This window comes from Lepidochelys kempii, chromosome 1 (assembly GCF_965140265.1).
Source record: "Lepidochelys kempii isolate rLepKem1 chromosome 1, rLepKem1.hap2, whole genome shotgun sequence".
NCBI lineage: Eukaryota > Metazoa > Chordata > Testudines > Cheloniidae > Lepidochelys > Lepidochelys kempii.
Window position 1 is genome coordinate 350,448,519 of NC_133256.1, and position 16,903 is coordinate 350,465,421.

At 63.7% G+C, this 16,903-nt stretch overlaps 1 protein-coding gene across 2 annotated transcripts in view; it reads right to left on the reverse strand.

Moving 5' to 3' along the window:
• The window catches only part of PRRT4 (proline rich transmembrane protein 4), a 29,794-nt gene extending 13,127 nt beyond the window's left edge, over window positions 1-16,667 (reverse strand). Inside the window, exons 1-2 of one of the 2 annotated variants that reach the window (XM_073332353.1) lie at window positions 16,496-16,667; window positions 1,501-2,417 (exon numbers count right to left, since the gene is read on the reverse strand). In XM_073332353.1, coding sequence (XP_073188454.1) covers window positions 1,501-2,371 — 871 coding nt within the window. In that variant the 5' untranslated portion in view covers window positions 2,372-2,417; window positions 16,496-16,667. Of the gene's footprint in view, window positions 1-1,500; window positions 2,418-8,456; window positions 8,628-16,495 lie in introns of those variants that run through there. The other variant, XM_073332362.1, reaches the window with a different exon arrangement.
• Between the last annotated feature and the right edge of the window lie 236 nt (window positions 16,668-16,903).

Here is a 16,903-nt window from a genome sequence, read left to right on the forward strand (position 1 = left end):
TAGAGCCCACACCCCCAGCCAGAGCCCTCACCCCCTCCCACACCCCAACTCCCTGCCCCAGCCCGGAGCCCCCTCCCGCACCCTGAACCCCTCATTTCTGGCCCCACCCCAGAGTCCGCACCCCCATTTAGAGCCTTCACCCCCTCCTGCACCCCAGTCCAGTGAAAGTGAGTGAGGGTGGGGGAGAGCAAGCCACTGAGGGAGGGGGAATGTAGTGAGTGGGGGCGGGGCCTCAGGGAAGGGGCGGGGCCTCAGGGAAGGGGCGGGGCTAGGATGTTCCGTTTGGTGCGATTAGAAAGTTGGCAGCCTTACTCGCGCCCAGGCCCCTGACTCTGGGCAGGGGCTGCTAGTGGCCATGCAGCAGGGGGGCTCAGTGTGTGCTGTCCGGGGGGGTTGCCCTTCTTGAGATGGGTCTGGGGCAGGCATCTGCACTGCAACCTCCCCATGAGTGGTGTCACGGGCTCCTTCGAGGGCTGGACGGGCCGTGGGGGACGAGCTGCCCTGTCCGCAGACAGGGCCACGGGGGCCTGCTCTGGGGTCAGTCCCCCAGGTGCTAATCCAGCCCCTTCCGCACCACAGAGATGGAATGAAATCCCTCCCCAGGGCAGGGGCTTCTGCGCTTGGCCCCCCAGAGGAAGGGCCGGCTGCAGCCGGTTCCCCCATGAGAAGCACGGATCATATCTGTGCACACACGTGTACGCACTCCACACAACACACACACACCCCTCCGGATACAAACCCAGCACAACCTCGCACACACGCAGACCCCCCCCCACAGCTCACATGCACCCCCGATGCACACACAGCACAACCTCGCACACACGCAGACCCCCCCCCACAGCTCACATGCACCCCCCCGATGCACACACAGCACAACCTCGCACACACGCAGACCCCCCCACAGCTCACATGCACCCCCCCGATGCACACACAGCACAACCTCGCACACACGCAGACCCCCCCCCACAGCTCACATGCACCCCCTCGATGCACACACAGCACAACCTCGCACACACGCAGACCCCCACACAGCTCACATGCACCCCCTCGATGCACACATGGCACAACCTCGCACACACGCAGACCCCCCCCCACAGCTCACATGCACCCCCTCGATGCACACATGGCACAACCTCGCACACACGCAGACCCCCCCCCACAGCTCACATGCACCCTCGATGCACACATGGCACAATCTCACAGACGCACACACACAATCTCGCAGACATGCAGACCCTCACCCACAGCTCGGTTTAAAAGCCAGGTGCGATGGTTTGCCCAAAGCTCCGCTCCAGAAAAGGTGTCGGGGTGGGTCACTGCCCCGCGGTGCCCGGGAGGCCGGACTAGATGATCACAATGGCCCGACACTGCCGGTACATTAATCTGTGTGGAGCGAGCACTGTGCCCCGGGCTCCTTGTGCGAGCACACATCTAGGGTGGCCGGGAGGCCAGGGCCGCGTGGGGAGCAGAGCAGGCAGACAAGCCCCTCCCCGTACTCACTGGAGGTGCCCAGCTTGCTGGCGATCTCCGAGATCCCTGCTTTCAGGCTGGGGAGCAGCGGGTACTTCCACCTGGTGCCCTGGCCCTTGCCCCCCCTGGCAGGCAGGACGTGGGTGGGGGGCGCGCCCACCTCCCGGTCCAGCCCAGCTGTCAGGTCAATGTTGATCTTGAACTCCAGCCCCTTGCTGCGCCCTCGGCGGGAGCTGGCAGGGGTGGGCTGGCTGGCAGCTGGCAGCATCACATCGGGCTGGGAGCCCAGCACAGGCCGGAACAAGGAGAGCCGGGCCGTGGGCACTGGCTCCAGGAACTCCGACTCGAAGGGGGTGGTGCTCGGCGGGCGCCCCCCGGGGCTGCTGCGGAACTGGGGAACCGGGGAGCCATCCCAGTCTCCAGCGGTCTCGCCCCAGCTCCCGGGGCTGTGGGAAGCATCTGGCGACGGCTCGTCTGCGGAGCCGGTCATGAGCCACCCCGAGCCGGGCGTGGAGGAGGAGCCGGACAGGGCTTCGCCGGGCGGCAGCTCGGCCAGGAAGCGGTTCGCCGGCGGCAGGAAACTGGCGGAGGAGATCGGGTCCGCCGTGTCGGCCGGCAGAAGGTCTGCGAGGGCTGGCTCGGCGCTGGGATCTGCCAGCCGGAAGCTGCCCTGGCTCCACACCTTGATCTTGAAGTTCAGGCCCAGGTTGAGGGAGAGCGCGGGGTCCGTGCCCCTGGCCGGCAGCTCCGACGCCATCAGAGGGGTTTTCGGCAAGGCTCCCTGGGCGGCAGAGGGGGGCTGGGCCCTGGCACTGGCTCCGGTCTGTCGCATCTCAGCCAGGGCCCCCGTGGCCGAGGAGCCCGGTGGCATCAGGCACAGGAGCGGCAGCAGGGCCCACATGGCCCCGGCGTCAGCGAGCGTCAGCAGGAAGGACGTCAGAACAGGCCTGGGGAGAGGTGGCAGGTCGAGCGTTAGTGTCACACCAGGAAAGGCCAGAGAGCCTGGACCAAGGGACCCCAGACGGGCATCACTCCACGGCAGCCGGCCCGACCCCAGGCCCAGCGCATCCCCACCCCACTGCAGCTGGCCCGACCCTGGGCCCAAAGCATCCACCCCCCATGGGCAGATGGCCAGACCATGGACCCCCTGTGTTCCCACCCCACTGCCCATTGAGATAAGGAAATGTTCTTCCACCCAACCCATGATTGACCTGCGGGACTCCCTGCCACAAGATCTCCCTGAGGCTGATGCTCGGCAGGACTGACAGAGGCCTGGGTGTCGATCTGAAGAACAAGGCCATCCCGAGGCACCCCTATAGACAGCACTGAAAACCCCAGCGCCCCATGCAGGGGAGGGAGGGTGAGAGCCTGCCTGCCCCCGGCAGAAGCCCAGTGCTCAAGAGGAGCCTGCCCTGGGGTAGATCATCCCACCATTGCTTGGGGGGGCGGGGAATTCCTGCCCTATCCTCTGGAGCAGCGGGTGCTGGCCACTGTTAAAGGGAGGCAATGGGCCGTGGTGGGCTCTGGGCCAAGCCATTCAAACATCGGCTGTGTGCCCACCATACACAGGGGTGGGAATCCAGGCAAGGTTAACCCTCTCTCGCCTGCCCCCACCCATTTACTGACCAGCCCCCGCTCTCGGCACTGCCCCCGGCCGTCCCTCCCCAGGTCTGAGGCCACCTGCGCAGCAGAGCCGCGGCCAGGAGTGGTGTGTGTCTGTGACCTACTGGGTGGCACAAACACGGCAGCTACACAATGGTATTCCCAGCCCCCAGAGAGACAGCAGGTCCCGGGTGCTCCCAGCTTTCCAGCCCTCCCTCCCTCCCTCCGGAAACACATCCCTCGCTCTGGCTCGACACAAGAAGCTGGGGGACACGTTTCACGGGGACCCTGCCCAGAGTCACATGCTGTGCTGCTGTTCACTTTCAATGCGTCTCGTAACCCTGGCGAACAGCCACAAAACAAAGTGTGCGAATACAGGGCCAATAGCCAGAAACAGCAACGGGTAACTAGGGGTACGTCTACACTGCAGTAAAACTGCCGCGGCGGGCCCGTGCCCGCAGACTTGGGCTCGTGGGCCTCGGGCTGCGGGGATGTTCCACTGCACTGCTGACTTTTGGGCTTGCGTGGCAGCCTGAGCTCTGGGACCCTCCCACCGCGCAGGGTCCTAGATCCCAGGCTGCAGCCTGAGCCGAAATGTCTACACTGCAGTTGAAGAGCCCAAGCCTGAGTCAGCGGGCACCAGCCAGCCGCCCGCAGGGGTTTTATGGCCCTGCAGATGTACCCAGACGGGCAGTACGAGCAATCCCAGGCAAAATCCTGGAAACCAGATACAGGATTCAATTACTAAAGAATAAAAACAGGAACACTTTGCCTGTTCCATTCATTCCCTCTGGGGCACCTGGCCCTGGCTGCTGTCAGAAGACAGGATGCTGGGCTAGGTGGACCATTGCTCTGCCCCAGCTTGGCTGTTCCTACGTTCTTATGTTCTTAACCTATTTACTGCCATTCAGCAGAGTGTTACGGAAAACAGGTCTTGTCAAACAAACCTGATCTCATTCTTTGATGAGCTGACCAGTCTGGTCGATAAAGGCGCTGTGTAGCTGTAATGCACACCGAGGTGTGGGTGAGCACGACACAGCATTCTGATCACACCATGAGCATGGCACAGGATCGACAGAGCGCATGTGAAAGGGATGAAGACCTGGCTAACTGACAGATCTCAGAAAGTGGTTGTCAAAGGAGACTCGCCAGCGAATGGGGGTGTTTCTGGCACTGGTCAACACCTGCATTGGAGATCTGGCAGGAAATACAGAATCGCTGCTGATACAAAGTGCAGACAGCCCAGACATTCACGGAGTGTAAATGAGAAGGCCAGGGCAGTCACACAGAGTAGTCTGGATCACTTGATAGGCTGGCCCCATTCAAACAAAATGGGTTTTAATACAGCCAAATGCAAACTCATACATCTAGGACCCAGGGCTGCCAGCCACACCCACAGCATGGGGGGCTGTGTCGTGGAGGGCAGAGACTCTCCTGCAACCTCAATAAGGATTCTTTAAAATACAGCCAGCTCTCCTGGACTCCTTTCCCCGTCATGTTATTCTCCCAGGGGATCCTGACGATCAGTTCCCTGAGGGAGTCAGTGTCTGCTTTTCTGAAGTCCAGGGTCCATATTCTGCTGCTCTCCTTTCTTCCTGAACTCGACCATCTCATAGAATCATAGAATCAAGTTGCAGTGGGGGAGGTTTAGGTTGGATATTAGGAAAAACTTTTTCACTAAGAGGGTGGTGAAACACTGGAATGCGTTACCTAGGGAGGTGGTAGAATCTCCTTCCTTAGAGGTTTTTAAGGTCAGGCTTGACAAAGCCCTGGCTGGGATGATTTAACTGGGAATTGGTCCTTCTTCGAGCAGGGGGTTGGACTAGATGACCTTCTGGGGTCCCTTCCAACCCTGATATTCTATGATTCTATGAAGCGCACGGAGGGGCAGAGGATGCTGAAGGCTCCGAGGTCACACCCAGGAAGGGGGAAGCTGTGTGAGCTGTGTGTCCGCAGACAGGCTGCTCCCAGAAAGGAGACTGCCCCAGAGTCCTGCCTGGCTTCGTGGGGAGCAGCTCCAGAGCATTGCCCGGGGACTCTGTGACAGCTCCCTTCTGGCCTTAACCGCTATGAATCTACGAACAAAGCATTATAGTCAAGTTGGAGATTTTCACTCATGGGAGCTGCATCTTAGGAATTCCTTGACCAAACGACCCCAATTTTTCACCACAAGCTCCCCGGCAGCCCCTGAGCTGCTCCGCCGATTTTCAGGCTGATCAGAGGACACAGGCGGATGTTACAGAACATAAAAAATTCAGCTTTCAACAGAAATACAGCTGCAAGTGTCACTAGCCCGCAGCTCCAGGCCTCCAGCCTATCCCCCGCCCCTCTGTCTAACCCCAGGATCTGCCTCCTGCACCCCTCCACCAACTCCTTAGCAGCTCCGCAAGTGCTGCCCATCATCATGCCACCCTGAGCCTGGCATTCACCCAGCTCTGCCTAGTGGCTCCAAGCCTGTGGGGAGCTGGGCTGCTGCCAGGCACCCAAACCAGAGCCGCTCCATTTCGCAGCTAGAGACAGATGATGACAGAGTCCTTCCCAGAGTGTGTGTCCATCCGTGTGTGCCCCTGTCCGCCCGTGTGCGTGGCCGCAGAGAGCAGCGCCCTGGGGAAGTGCTCACCCCTTCTGCTGAGAAGAGCCCAGACCCGAAGGGCAGCTCTGTGCAGCTCCCAGCCTCCTCTCGCTCATTAGCCATCACCTCCCCCACCTTGTCTCTCTCGATCCGGGGATTGGCAGGGCTACCCCACGGCACACAGCCCATGCCCACAGCATTCCCTGCCCCCAATCACTGCAGCTGCCGCCCTTCCTGCCCCGAGGCGGTGCCCGGTCTCTGCAGCAGGGCTGCGGTGCCCGAGGGGAAGGCTGGCAAGAGCTGGGCCATTCCTGAGTCCCTGGGGAGGGGACAGCGGCTGTCACATGAGCTCACCCAGGGCAGGAGCTAAGGGGAAGCCAAGGCCCCGCAGGGGGCCAGCGTGACCCCCCCTTCCCCCTGTCTCGGTCACTGCAGCAGCAGAGAGACCCTTCCAGCAGCAGGGAACCCGCCTGCCTCCTTTCCCCGATCCTGCCCCATGGCCTGGACCTCCCCACAGACAGCATGGGGAACAGCATCCAGGAATGCAGCCTCCCTGCCCTGCAGGTCTGTGACCCCCACACACATGACAGCCCACTGCTGTTCCCCGAAGCACCTGTGCCCACAGCCCCGGGCGGGCAACAGAGCCTGGCCACCAGGCAACCAGCCCCTGGCGCTGGGTGCAGGGCCAGGGAGTGACAGCAGCTGCTTCACCAGAGAAGGGGGCTGGCTCCTGTGAACGGGTGCAAAGCGCAGCGGGTAGGGTGACCATACGCACCGTTTTGGCTGGGATAGTCCCTTTTCTAAGCCCTGTCCAGGGCGTCCCGACGTTTTTTTGGCAAAGCTGGGCATTTGTCCCGTTTTCTCTTGCCAGCTGATCATCAGTTTTGCCAAAAAACCCTCACGGGAACGTGCCGGGGAGGGGGGCAAGTAGCAACATCTGCCCTGCATGGAAGGGAGGGCTAAGGAGAGTGGCTTGGCCTAGGACAGCCATGCGCGGCCAGTGGGGGGGTGTAGAGGGGGCGTCAGGCTGGCCCCGGGTGCAGGCAGGCAGCAGGGAGGTTGGGCTCGCACAGGGGGGCACAGGCTGGCCCCGTGCAGTGTCCCATTTTCCCTAGCAGCAGGCGGGGGCAGCCCTGAACAGCTCTGGGGCTGTTCCACCCAGCTGAGGGCAGCAGGGTGGGCGTGTGGGCATGTGTGCACACCCACACGCATGCCAGCCCATTTCGTTGCACGGAAGCCCATCAAAGGCCAGCCCCTGGTAGTGCACCTACCCTGGCACTGGGGGCGTGGGGATTATCCCAGCAGTCCCATGTGCCAGGCGCTGGACACTGACTCCTGGGCTCCCCCCAGCCCCTTGCAGGTCTCCAGAGAGGGGGGTGCTGGGATGAAGAACCCCCTGAGCTTGTTGCACTGCAGCAGCTCTGAGCAACTCTGGACATGCCCTGATTTCCAGGGCATCTGCCAGTCCCCCAGGTTCAAGCCCTAAATTCCAAGGTTGACTGTAATGAATCTCTGCCTTGCCAGCTCCCCATGCCCAGAAACCAGGGGCAACGCTGAGTCTCCCCTTTGCCCCAGACCCTGAAATGCTGGGACTGGGGTCCCATTTTCCAGCTTATCTCCCAGACTGGGAGCCGAGAGTCTCACAAATGCCCTGCCTCGGGGAACTGGGGTTTATGGGAGACCAGACATTGCGAGGCTCTCCATGGAACAGCAGGAGCTGGGGGTGTGGAGCCCAGCCCCAGTGAGGGAGAGACCCAGTGTGGGAGTGGGGCTGGCTGGCTGTTGGGGTGCTCCAGGATACCAGCTGCGAGACTGTGTTGTGGGGTGACTGTCTCTCTGTGGGACAGGATCCAGGCCCTGCTCCGGGTTTGAATCTGAATCCAGGGAACCAATCGGTGGAGAGGGAAATAGTCAGTGAAAATGCAGATGACCTGGCTGGCAGCAGGGAGGAGCTGCTGGGCTCAGGCTACCTGCCTGCCTGTGACCAGACCCCTGGGGCTCCCCGCCCCCCTTGCACACCGGAGAGGGGGCTCACGCTGGCTCTGATGCAGTGAGGAAAGCAGGGAGCTTGCTGCCTACCCCACTGGGACAGCAAGGGCAGTGCTGAGCACAGTGGGAGCTGAGACCCCAGCTGAGTGGGGGCAGACACAGGCAGGGCAGGGGATCTGTGGGGAGTGGCAAGGTGCTGGGTAAGGAAAGTCTGGATGAGCCTAGGCAGCCTTGTGAGCTGATGGCTGTGTCCAGTCAGCAGGGTGGGAAGGCGAGGAGAGTGGAAGATGAGTGTCCCTGGACCTTACCTGTTAGCTGGGTGGAGAAGTGGGACAGTGAAGGAAACGTGCCTGTGTCCGTCAGGGGTATTGACTTGCCTATGGATGGAGCTTCCCTGTCTCCAAGCACAACTCGCTGTGGGAAGCGCACGGAGGGGCAGAGGATGCTGAATGCTCCGAGGTCAGACCCAGGAAGGGGGAAGCCGGGTGAGCTGTGTGTCCTGCAGACAGGCTGCTCACAGGAAGGCGACTGCCCCAGAGTCCTGCCTGGCTTCATGGGGAGCAGTTCCAGAGCATCGCCCGGGGACTCCGTGACAGGGTGCAGGGGGCTGCAGGTAGGGGGTGAGGGGCTCTGGCAGAGCTGGGTGGGGAGCTCAGGCCTTTGATAGCTGGGGGGCGGGGGTGTTGATGGGGATTGGGGGTAGTGGAGCGCTGTGGGGAGGGACAGGAATAGCAGGGAAGCTGCAAGTCCGGATCCAAGTGTGTTGACAAGTTTGTGACAAGGCCTAGAACAGCGACTCCCCCTCAGGGCGCCCTGAACTCACTCTTGATGCAGGGGGATGTGACAGGTCACCTCAGCAGACAGAGAGGGGTCGAAACCAAGCCCAGCCCAGCACGATCTCTGCACCTCTGAGCACAGCCGGCTCACGCTGTGTGCCTGTAGGGGGTTTGTTAGCTCCTGCTATCTGTCGGTCTATTAACCCCTTCGCCAGTGATAAGGTGTCTCTCTGTTCTAGCTTCTTGTAAAGCCTCAGCTTGGTCTGACAATCCGCGCTGAAGTTCAGCAAACTGGGCCCGTCGTTCTTCAATTTCAGCCATGGTCGGGTCTGGACCAGGCCCGGACAGCGCTGTCAGAACTCAACCAGTGAACCAGTGGGGTGGACCCTGTGGAAAGGATCCTGTTCGTGACACCAGTTATGTAAGCGGGGGAATAGTCCCGCTCTTGTGGGGAACTTTCCTGGCTTCTGACCTACCCCAGTGAAGTGGGCTAGCGAAAGGACCTGAGTCCTCGCTCCCACTTCCTTTACCCAGTGGCCTCCCTGCCCTGGAGGACTCCCCTTCCACTCTCCTGTCTGGCAGAGTCCTTGTAACCCCACCAAGGCTGGGGCCAGGATTCCTGGGGGGCTCGACCCCCAACCCTGCTGCGGTCACCTAGGAGAGGGGCTAGGATGTCCCCACTCCGGGGTATTCTCTCTGCACTGGGCACTTCTCTGACCCACTGACCATTACATACAATTTGAAGCAAATGCAAGTTATTTAATCAACAATTAATTTTAAAAAGAGTAAGGGAAAATGGGAAAGGTTAAAGGAAACACATCAGCCCGCTCTGTGGCAGGGAACATCACAAACAGTGTCTCTGGAACGTCAGGGCCGTTCACAGTCTGCTCCTGGTAAGTCCCAGGCCCCCTGCTCCGGCCCTGGCCGTGCTGCAGGGATGCTGTGGGTCGGACACTCGCTCTGGTGGTGGCCGCACGCTCTCAGGCTCTAGGTGGCAGGACCCTTCTGCCCAGTGTCGCCCCCACCCTGTCGGGGTTACGATCCAAGCCTGGCCTGCAGAGCCCCTTGGCTGAGGCGTCTCCCTGTGCGGGGCCCGCTGCCCAGGGTCCCCCTCGCCCTTCCCAGCTGCTCACCGCACCCAGCTCCGGACAGCTCCAGCCCCAGCCCCACGACTCTGCCTCAGCACGGCTGCTGCTCTGCCTCCAGCTCCCTGGGCTGCTTCGCTGGCCCCTCTGGCTCTGGGGCTACAGCTCCGCTCCCAGGACAGGTCTGCTCTCTCTGGGCCGTGCCTCTGGCTTTGGGGCTGCAGCTCTGCTCCCCAGCTCAGCTCGGGCCCCTGCTTTCTCCTTAGCTTGGCCCCACTCTATCTGACTCAGGCAATTCCAGCTCACACGGAGGAGGGGACCTCCCTGGGCTCCTGACTCCCTGATTAGCCTGCCCGCCCTGAGTCACGGAGTCCCCAGGCGATGCTCTGGAACTGCTCCCCATGAAGCCAGTCAGGACTCTGGGGAAGTCTCCTTTCTGTGAGCAGCCTGTCTGCAGGACACACAGCTCACACAGCTTCCACCTTCCTGGGTCTGACCTCGGAGCATTCAGCATCCTCTGCCCCTCCGTGCGCTTCCCACAGTGAGTCCGCCCAGGCAGGGTCCTGGGGAAGCCAGAGGGTCCTGCACCCCAACTTCGCAGTCAGACGTGACTCTCAGCCAGCCAGTAAAACAGAAGGTTTATTAGGCGACAGGAACATGGTCTAACACAGAGCTTGCAGGTGCAGAGAACAGGACCCCTCAGCTGGGTCCATTTTGGGGGTCAGTGAGCCAGACAACCCCATCTGCACTTCACTCCATGTCCTAGCCAGCCCCAAACTGAAACTCCCTCCAGCCCCTCCCCCTCTGGGCTTTGTCCCTTTCCCCGGCCAGGAGGTCACCAGATTCCTTTGTTCTCCAACCCTTTAGCTCTTGTCTTGGAGGGGGGAAGGGTCGAGGCCATCAGTTGCCAGGAAACAGGGTGTCGGCCATTCTCTGCGTCCAGACACCTGCACACACCTGCCCTCTAGGGCTCTGCAGTGATCATACACCCTTACCCCACCCCCTAGATACTTAAGAACTGCCTAGGGGAAACTGAGGCACCCCCACAATATTCAGAGAAAACATTAAGAACAGTCCCACTTCGTCACATCCTGTCATTCAGGCTGACCTGGAGCCTCTCCCCATTGTTCCTGGGGTCTATCAGTCTCAGGGTCCTGATTTCCCATAGACCCTTCCCCTTTGAGTACTGGGAGCTAGCCAACCAAAACACCCCCACTGAATGTTAGTAAGGGGGCAACAGTCTCCTTACATGTGCATGCGTGTGTGTGTGTGCACACAGTGGGTGTGTCTGTGGGTGTGAGTGTGTGTGGTGGGTGTGTCTGTGGGTGTGTGCACACGGTGGGTGTGTCTGTGGGTGTGTGTGTGTGTGGTGGGCGTGTCTGGGTGGATGCGTGCACACGGTGGGCGTGTCTGGGTGGGTACATGGTGTATGCACACGCGTGTCTGCCTCACATTCACCCAGCCCTCTTAGCCTCCTGCTTGCAGTGGACGCCCTCCCCCTGCACCCACCCCCCACTGGTGGGTCTCACGGGAACTCCATGGAGCCAAGCCTCCGTCCCTGCCTGGAGCCGACTGCCCAGGGTGGAACCCAGCCCTGCCCCTCTGGGCTCCTCCAGCCCGGCATCCTCTGCAGAGCGCGAATGGGATGGTGGCAAGCAAGGCTGACCTTGCGACTCAGACCTTGACCAGCACTCAGAGGGGGGCTGCAGCCCCAGCAGTCCTGGGGTCTCCACGTTCTGGTCCCTGTGTCACCCAGTGCAGGGTGAGCCAGGTGCACAGACCCCTTGGGGCTGCTGTCTGTCCCCCGAAACCGACCTCCCCGCCAACACAGCCGGTGCCTCCCCCAGCCCCAGCCGTGCTCGAGCCGGTGGCCAAGCGACCCTGCAGCCAGGGGGCGCGCGGAGGAAGAGAAATCAGCAACAGCCACCCGCCGGCGGCTCCAGACCTCTGCGCGGAGCGATGGCGCCCACAGAGACCCCCCCCATGACCCTGCCCAGCCGAGCCAGGCTCTCCCCAGACACAGCGGCAGCGAGAGGGAGAACGGTGCCCGGGGCTCAACCCTCAACGCGATGTGCGACCCCAGCCGGGGGGGGGGGGCAGGCCTGCCCCAGACAGAGCCACGAGGTGCCCGTTTGCCTCGCTCTCCCAAGTCTAGGGCCCTCCAGGCTGGGGGTCAGCAGGTGCCTCTCCCCACGGCGGGATATGTTCGTTCCTGGCACCGCGCCCAGGCTGCTGCCCTCCGCTCCGACGGGATCAGCATGCAGGGGTGCTGCCCCAATCTTTGTGACAGGCCCTGTCTCAGCGGCGTCCCATCACGAGCAGTCAGACGGCAGCTGCCTCCCGGCGCCTCGGCGTGGACAGATGGGACATGACAGGGCCCAGCGCAGCCTGACCCCTCTACGGGCAGCGACTCGGGGTGCAGCGCAGCGGGGACGGTCAGCCTGCCATCCCGGCCGGCCGCAGGGACCCACCGGGCACACAGCACGCTGGGACACTAGGCTGGGCTGCAACCCATCGGGGGGGGGGGGCGGGTACAGACGCAGTCCTGCGAGACGCTGCCCCGCAGTCAGGGTAGGGCCGCAGAGTGACAGGAGCCCACGGGCAGGAACCGGAGTCTGGACACTGGACAGCGCGGGAGGAGACCCAGCCCCCAGTGCTCCACAGACCCCCCCCAAGCTCCAAGCCCCCCCATACCCCACAAATTCCCCCAAATGCCGGCCATTCCCTGTGCCCCTCAGGACCCCCCCCAAACCTCAGCCCCCCTGTACTGCACAGACTCCTCCCAAGCCCCAGCCCCTCTCGGCTGCCCTATGGGACTCCCCCCATCCCTGCCCCTCCTTGTGCTACAGCCAGTGAGTGGCATCAGATGAGCAGAGGGACTGGGAGACTGGCCTGGCAGCCACGCCCGCACACCAGTCCTGCCCGCACTGGCCACGGCCTTGTCCACATCTCTGTGGCTGGCACTGTCCTTCGGGGCCTTGTGCAATACTGCCAGCCCAGCCGGGTCGGGTCCAGCTCTGCCCTGCAACACGTGAGCAGCCCACTCGGTTCTGGCACCTGGCGCGCCCTGTAAGCCCAGGGTTTGCCGCAGCGCGCTGCCCGGCTCCCCAGCTGCGGCAGGGCACCGTGGGGAGAGGACGCTGGGGACACAGTGGGGAGCAGAAGGAATGCTTGGTTGGGGCGTGGTAGGTCAGAGGCAGGGGGCAGGGTCCGCCTGCTGCGGCCAAATCTCCCAAGGCCTGATCGATGGTCCCCTGTGACACGCTGCCGGTTACACGGCGTGCTCGATGCACCATTGTGCACAGAGTGTGCGACAGACGTGCAACAGGCGTGCATGCTAGTGACCCCTCGTGGGGGGGGGGGAGTCCTCAGTGGGCCAGGAACAAGAAGCAGCAGGCCAGGAACAAAGCGTGCTCTGCTGTGGGGACCCCAGGCTCCCCGTGAGCTCAACTGGTGCGGCCTGCTCCTTCCTGGGCAGTGCCTGGGCCTGATTCCGTGGCTCGGCCCTGGGAACCGGCCGAGTTCGGGGGTGCCACTGTGTGACATGCAGGGGAGACGCCTCACGGAGGCTGCGGGACACAGACAGACCCTCTAGCTCCCTCCCTCCCTCCTCCCCAGACTAGCCCAGCCCGGGCCGCCCGCTGCCCCCGCGCCCTGGCCTGCCAACTCCATGCCGAGGATGGGGGCAGTTGCTGCCTGTAGGGCCGCGAGAAGCCGCGTCGGATGCTCTGGTGAGAACCCCAGGGGCTGCTGGGAAACCAGGTGAGGACAGGGGCCCAAGGGAGACACAGGAGCCAGCAGGGGGCTGGGGGGCATACCTGGAGATATGGGCACAGGTGCCCGTCACACCCGCCTTTGGCCCCTATCTCTGTGTTGGGCTGGAGATCGGGGCAGACGTGCAAGATGTTAGGGCCACACCCCTAGGCCACGGCCCTTTGGCATCCACTCCAACAGCCAGGCCCCGAGCCGCAGGATGCTCCACCCGGCGTCCACACCCCAACCAGCGGAGCAGGAAATCCGAGCCCAGCGGTGCTCGGGGAGCAGCCCCTAAAGCCTCAACGGACCAGCCTCCGGGCGCAAGAAATCAGACACATCCCTGCTTGCCGCCACCCCCCTGCGGCCCTGCACAACCAGACAGCAGCAGCAGCCCAAATCAGGGGGGACCTGGGGGCTCAAAGCCCCCCCACATGCCTGAGCCCAGAGAGCGGGACGCTGGGACACAGCAGAGCCAGAGACGGGACCCAGACACCAGGGAGCGGCGGGGGACAGGACCGCGAGAGCAAATGGACCCGGCACCCAGGGGCTCCCGTGGAGGGGGCTGGCCCCACCCGCCTGAGCCGCAAGGGACCATCGCTGCCTCGCGGTGGCCCAGCTGGCCCATGGTCGGGACAGCGACGCCCCGGCAGGAAGCCACGAAAGAGCCGTGCAGGCTCCCCGCAGCGCGCAGGGCCCAGCCCGCGGCCCCTCCAGCCGGGCCCCGGGCCCCCTGCTTCTCTCTGCCGGCCCCTGCCCTGCAGGTCCCCTGCGTGTCCCGGGCACCGAGCCACCATGACGGGGGCATTTACACACACCCCGCGCCTGACACCACACCGTGCTGCACACCTGCACATGCCGGCACACAAGCACTCTCACCCCGTGCGCACACCCCCGTCACACCCACCCCACAATACACATGCACACACCCCGTAAACCACACACACAGCGCACCCCCGTGACACCCCCACCTCAGCGTAACACCCCCAGTCACACCTGCCCCATAACACACACCCCATAAACCCCCACACAGCGCACCCCCATAACTCACACACCTCAGCGTAACACCCCCCAGTCACACCCACCCCATAACACACACCCCGTAAACCCCCACACAGCGCACCCCCATAACTCACACACCTCAGCGTAACACCCCCCAGTCACACCTGCCCCATAACACACACCCCGTAAACCCCCACACAGCGCACCCCCGTGACACCCCCACCTCAGCGTAACACCCCCAGTCACACCTGCCCCATAACACACACCCCATAAACCCCCACACAGCGCACCCCCATAACTCACACACCTCAGCGTAACACCCCCCAGTCACACCCACCCCATAACACACACCCCGTAAACCCCCACACAGCGCACCCCCATAACTCACACACCTCAGCGTAACACCCCCCAGTCACACCTGCCCCATAACACACACCCCATAAACCCCCACACAGCGCACCCCCATAACTCACACACCTCAGCGTAACACCCCCCAGTCACACCTGCCCCATAACACACACCCCGTAAACCCCCACACAGCGCACCCCCGTGACACCCCCACCTCAGCGTAACACCCCCCAGTCACACCCGCCCCATAACACACATACACCCCGTAAACCCCCCACACAGCGCACCCCCGTGACACACACACCTCAGCATAACACCCCCCAGTCACACCCACCCCATAACACACACACACACACACACACACCGTAAACCCCCCCACAGCGCACCCCCGTGACACCCCCACCTCAGCGTAACACCCCCCAGTCACACCCGCCCCATAACACACACACGCGGAGCGCACCCCCATAACTCACACACCTCAGCGTAACACCCCCCAGTCACACCTGCCCCATAACACACACCCCGTAAACCCCCACACAGCGCACCCCCGTGACACCCCCACCTCAGCGTAACACCCCCCAGTCACACCCGCCCCATAACACACATACACCCCGTAACCCCCCCACACAGCGCACCCCCGTGACACACACACCTCAGCGTAACACCCCCCAGTCACACCCACCCCATAACACACACACACACACCGTAAACCCCCCCACAGCGCACCCCCGTGACACCCCCACCTCAGCGTAACACCCCCCAGTCACACCCACCCCATAACACACACACGCGGAGCGCACCCCCATAACTCACACACCTCAGCGTAACACCCCCCAGTCACACCCACCCCATAACACACATACACCCCGTAAACCCCCCACACAGCGCACCCCCGTGACACACACACCTCAGCGTAACACCCCCCAGTCACACCCGCCCCATAACACACACACACACACACACCGTAAACCCCCCACAGCGCACCCCCGTGACACACACACCTCAGGGTAACACCCCCCAGTCACACCCGCCCCATAACACACACACAGCGTAACACCCCCAGTCACAAAGCGGTAGTGACACCACACAGCATCACACCCACCCCGTGTCACACACTTATACACAGAGAGCATCACGTTACCCCTCCCCCCACACCCCGTGTCACTCCCCCCCCCAGTCACACGCTTTCCCGAGGCGTGTGGACAGCGGCGCCCGGCCAGCCCGTTCCCGGCTCCCCTCCCCTGCGTCACGCCAGGGGGACCCCAGGGCTGGAGCGAACCCGGAGCCCGCTCAGCCCAGCGCTGCCGTGGGCGAGCTCCAAAACCACGGGAGGGGGCGGTGACCCTGAGCGCCCAGACCCACATCCCTCGGCAAAGGGGCAGGCCTGGCCCCCACCCCGGGATGGGGGTCAGGTCAGGGCTCTGAGTCCATCCAAGGCTCCGGGCTGGCTCTGTGCAGAAGGTCCCCAGCCGTGTGTGAGCGCGCGTGGTTGTGAGCATGGCTGTGTGTGCGCGCGCCTGGCCGCGTGTGTCGGCGGCGGTGTGTGACACTGAGCGTGAGCGTGGCTGGGGGGTGGTTTTCTCGCCCCCCCCCGCGGCTGCTGTCCCTCGAGCCTCTCTTAGTATCGCCTGCACACACCGCCTCACTCACGCGTTTGCTTGTGCACTCACACACACACTTGTGCACGCACACTCGCGTGCCCATTCACGCTCACACACGCCCCCCCTTTGCAATGACTGTCTTGAACGTGCAGGAAATACCAAGAACGGGCTGTGGGTTCCCCCGGCCCCCGCCGCCCCCTTTCCCCGAAGGTGCGGGGGAGGAATCGCCCTCCCGGCCTGGGGGGGTCACGCGATCGCCCCCCCCCCGCGCGGAGCCCGGTCCCAGCGCGCGCTCACCGTGTGCCGGGCCCCGGCAGGGACCCTCCGCCCGCAGCGACCCCGGCCTGTGCCGGCGCGGAGCAGCCCAGCCTCCGCCCCCCGCGCCGCCGCCGCTCGCTCCCCGCCGCTGCCGGCGACTGGCCGCCGAGCGCCCCGGCCCCGCGCCGCCGCCTCGGCTCAGCCCGCGCCCCGCCCCGCCCCGCGCAGCCCCCGGGCCCGGGCACGCACCCCCCCCAGCCCTGCCCGCCCCCACCCCCCCGGGCCCGGGCACGCCCCCCCCGCGCAGCCCTGCCCGCCCCCACCCCCCCGGGCCCGGGCACGCCCCCCCCGCGCAGCCCTGCCCGCCCCCACCCCGGGCACGCACCCCCCCCAGCCCTGCCCGCCCCCACCCCCCCGAGCCCGGGCACGCCCCCCCCGCGCAGCCCT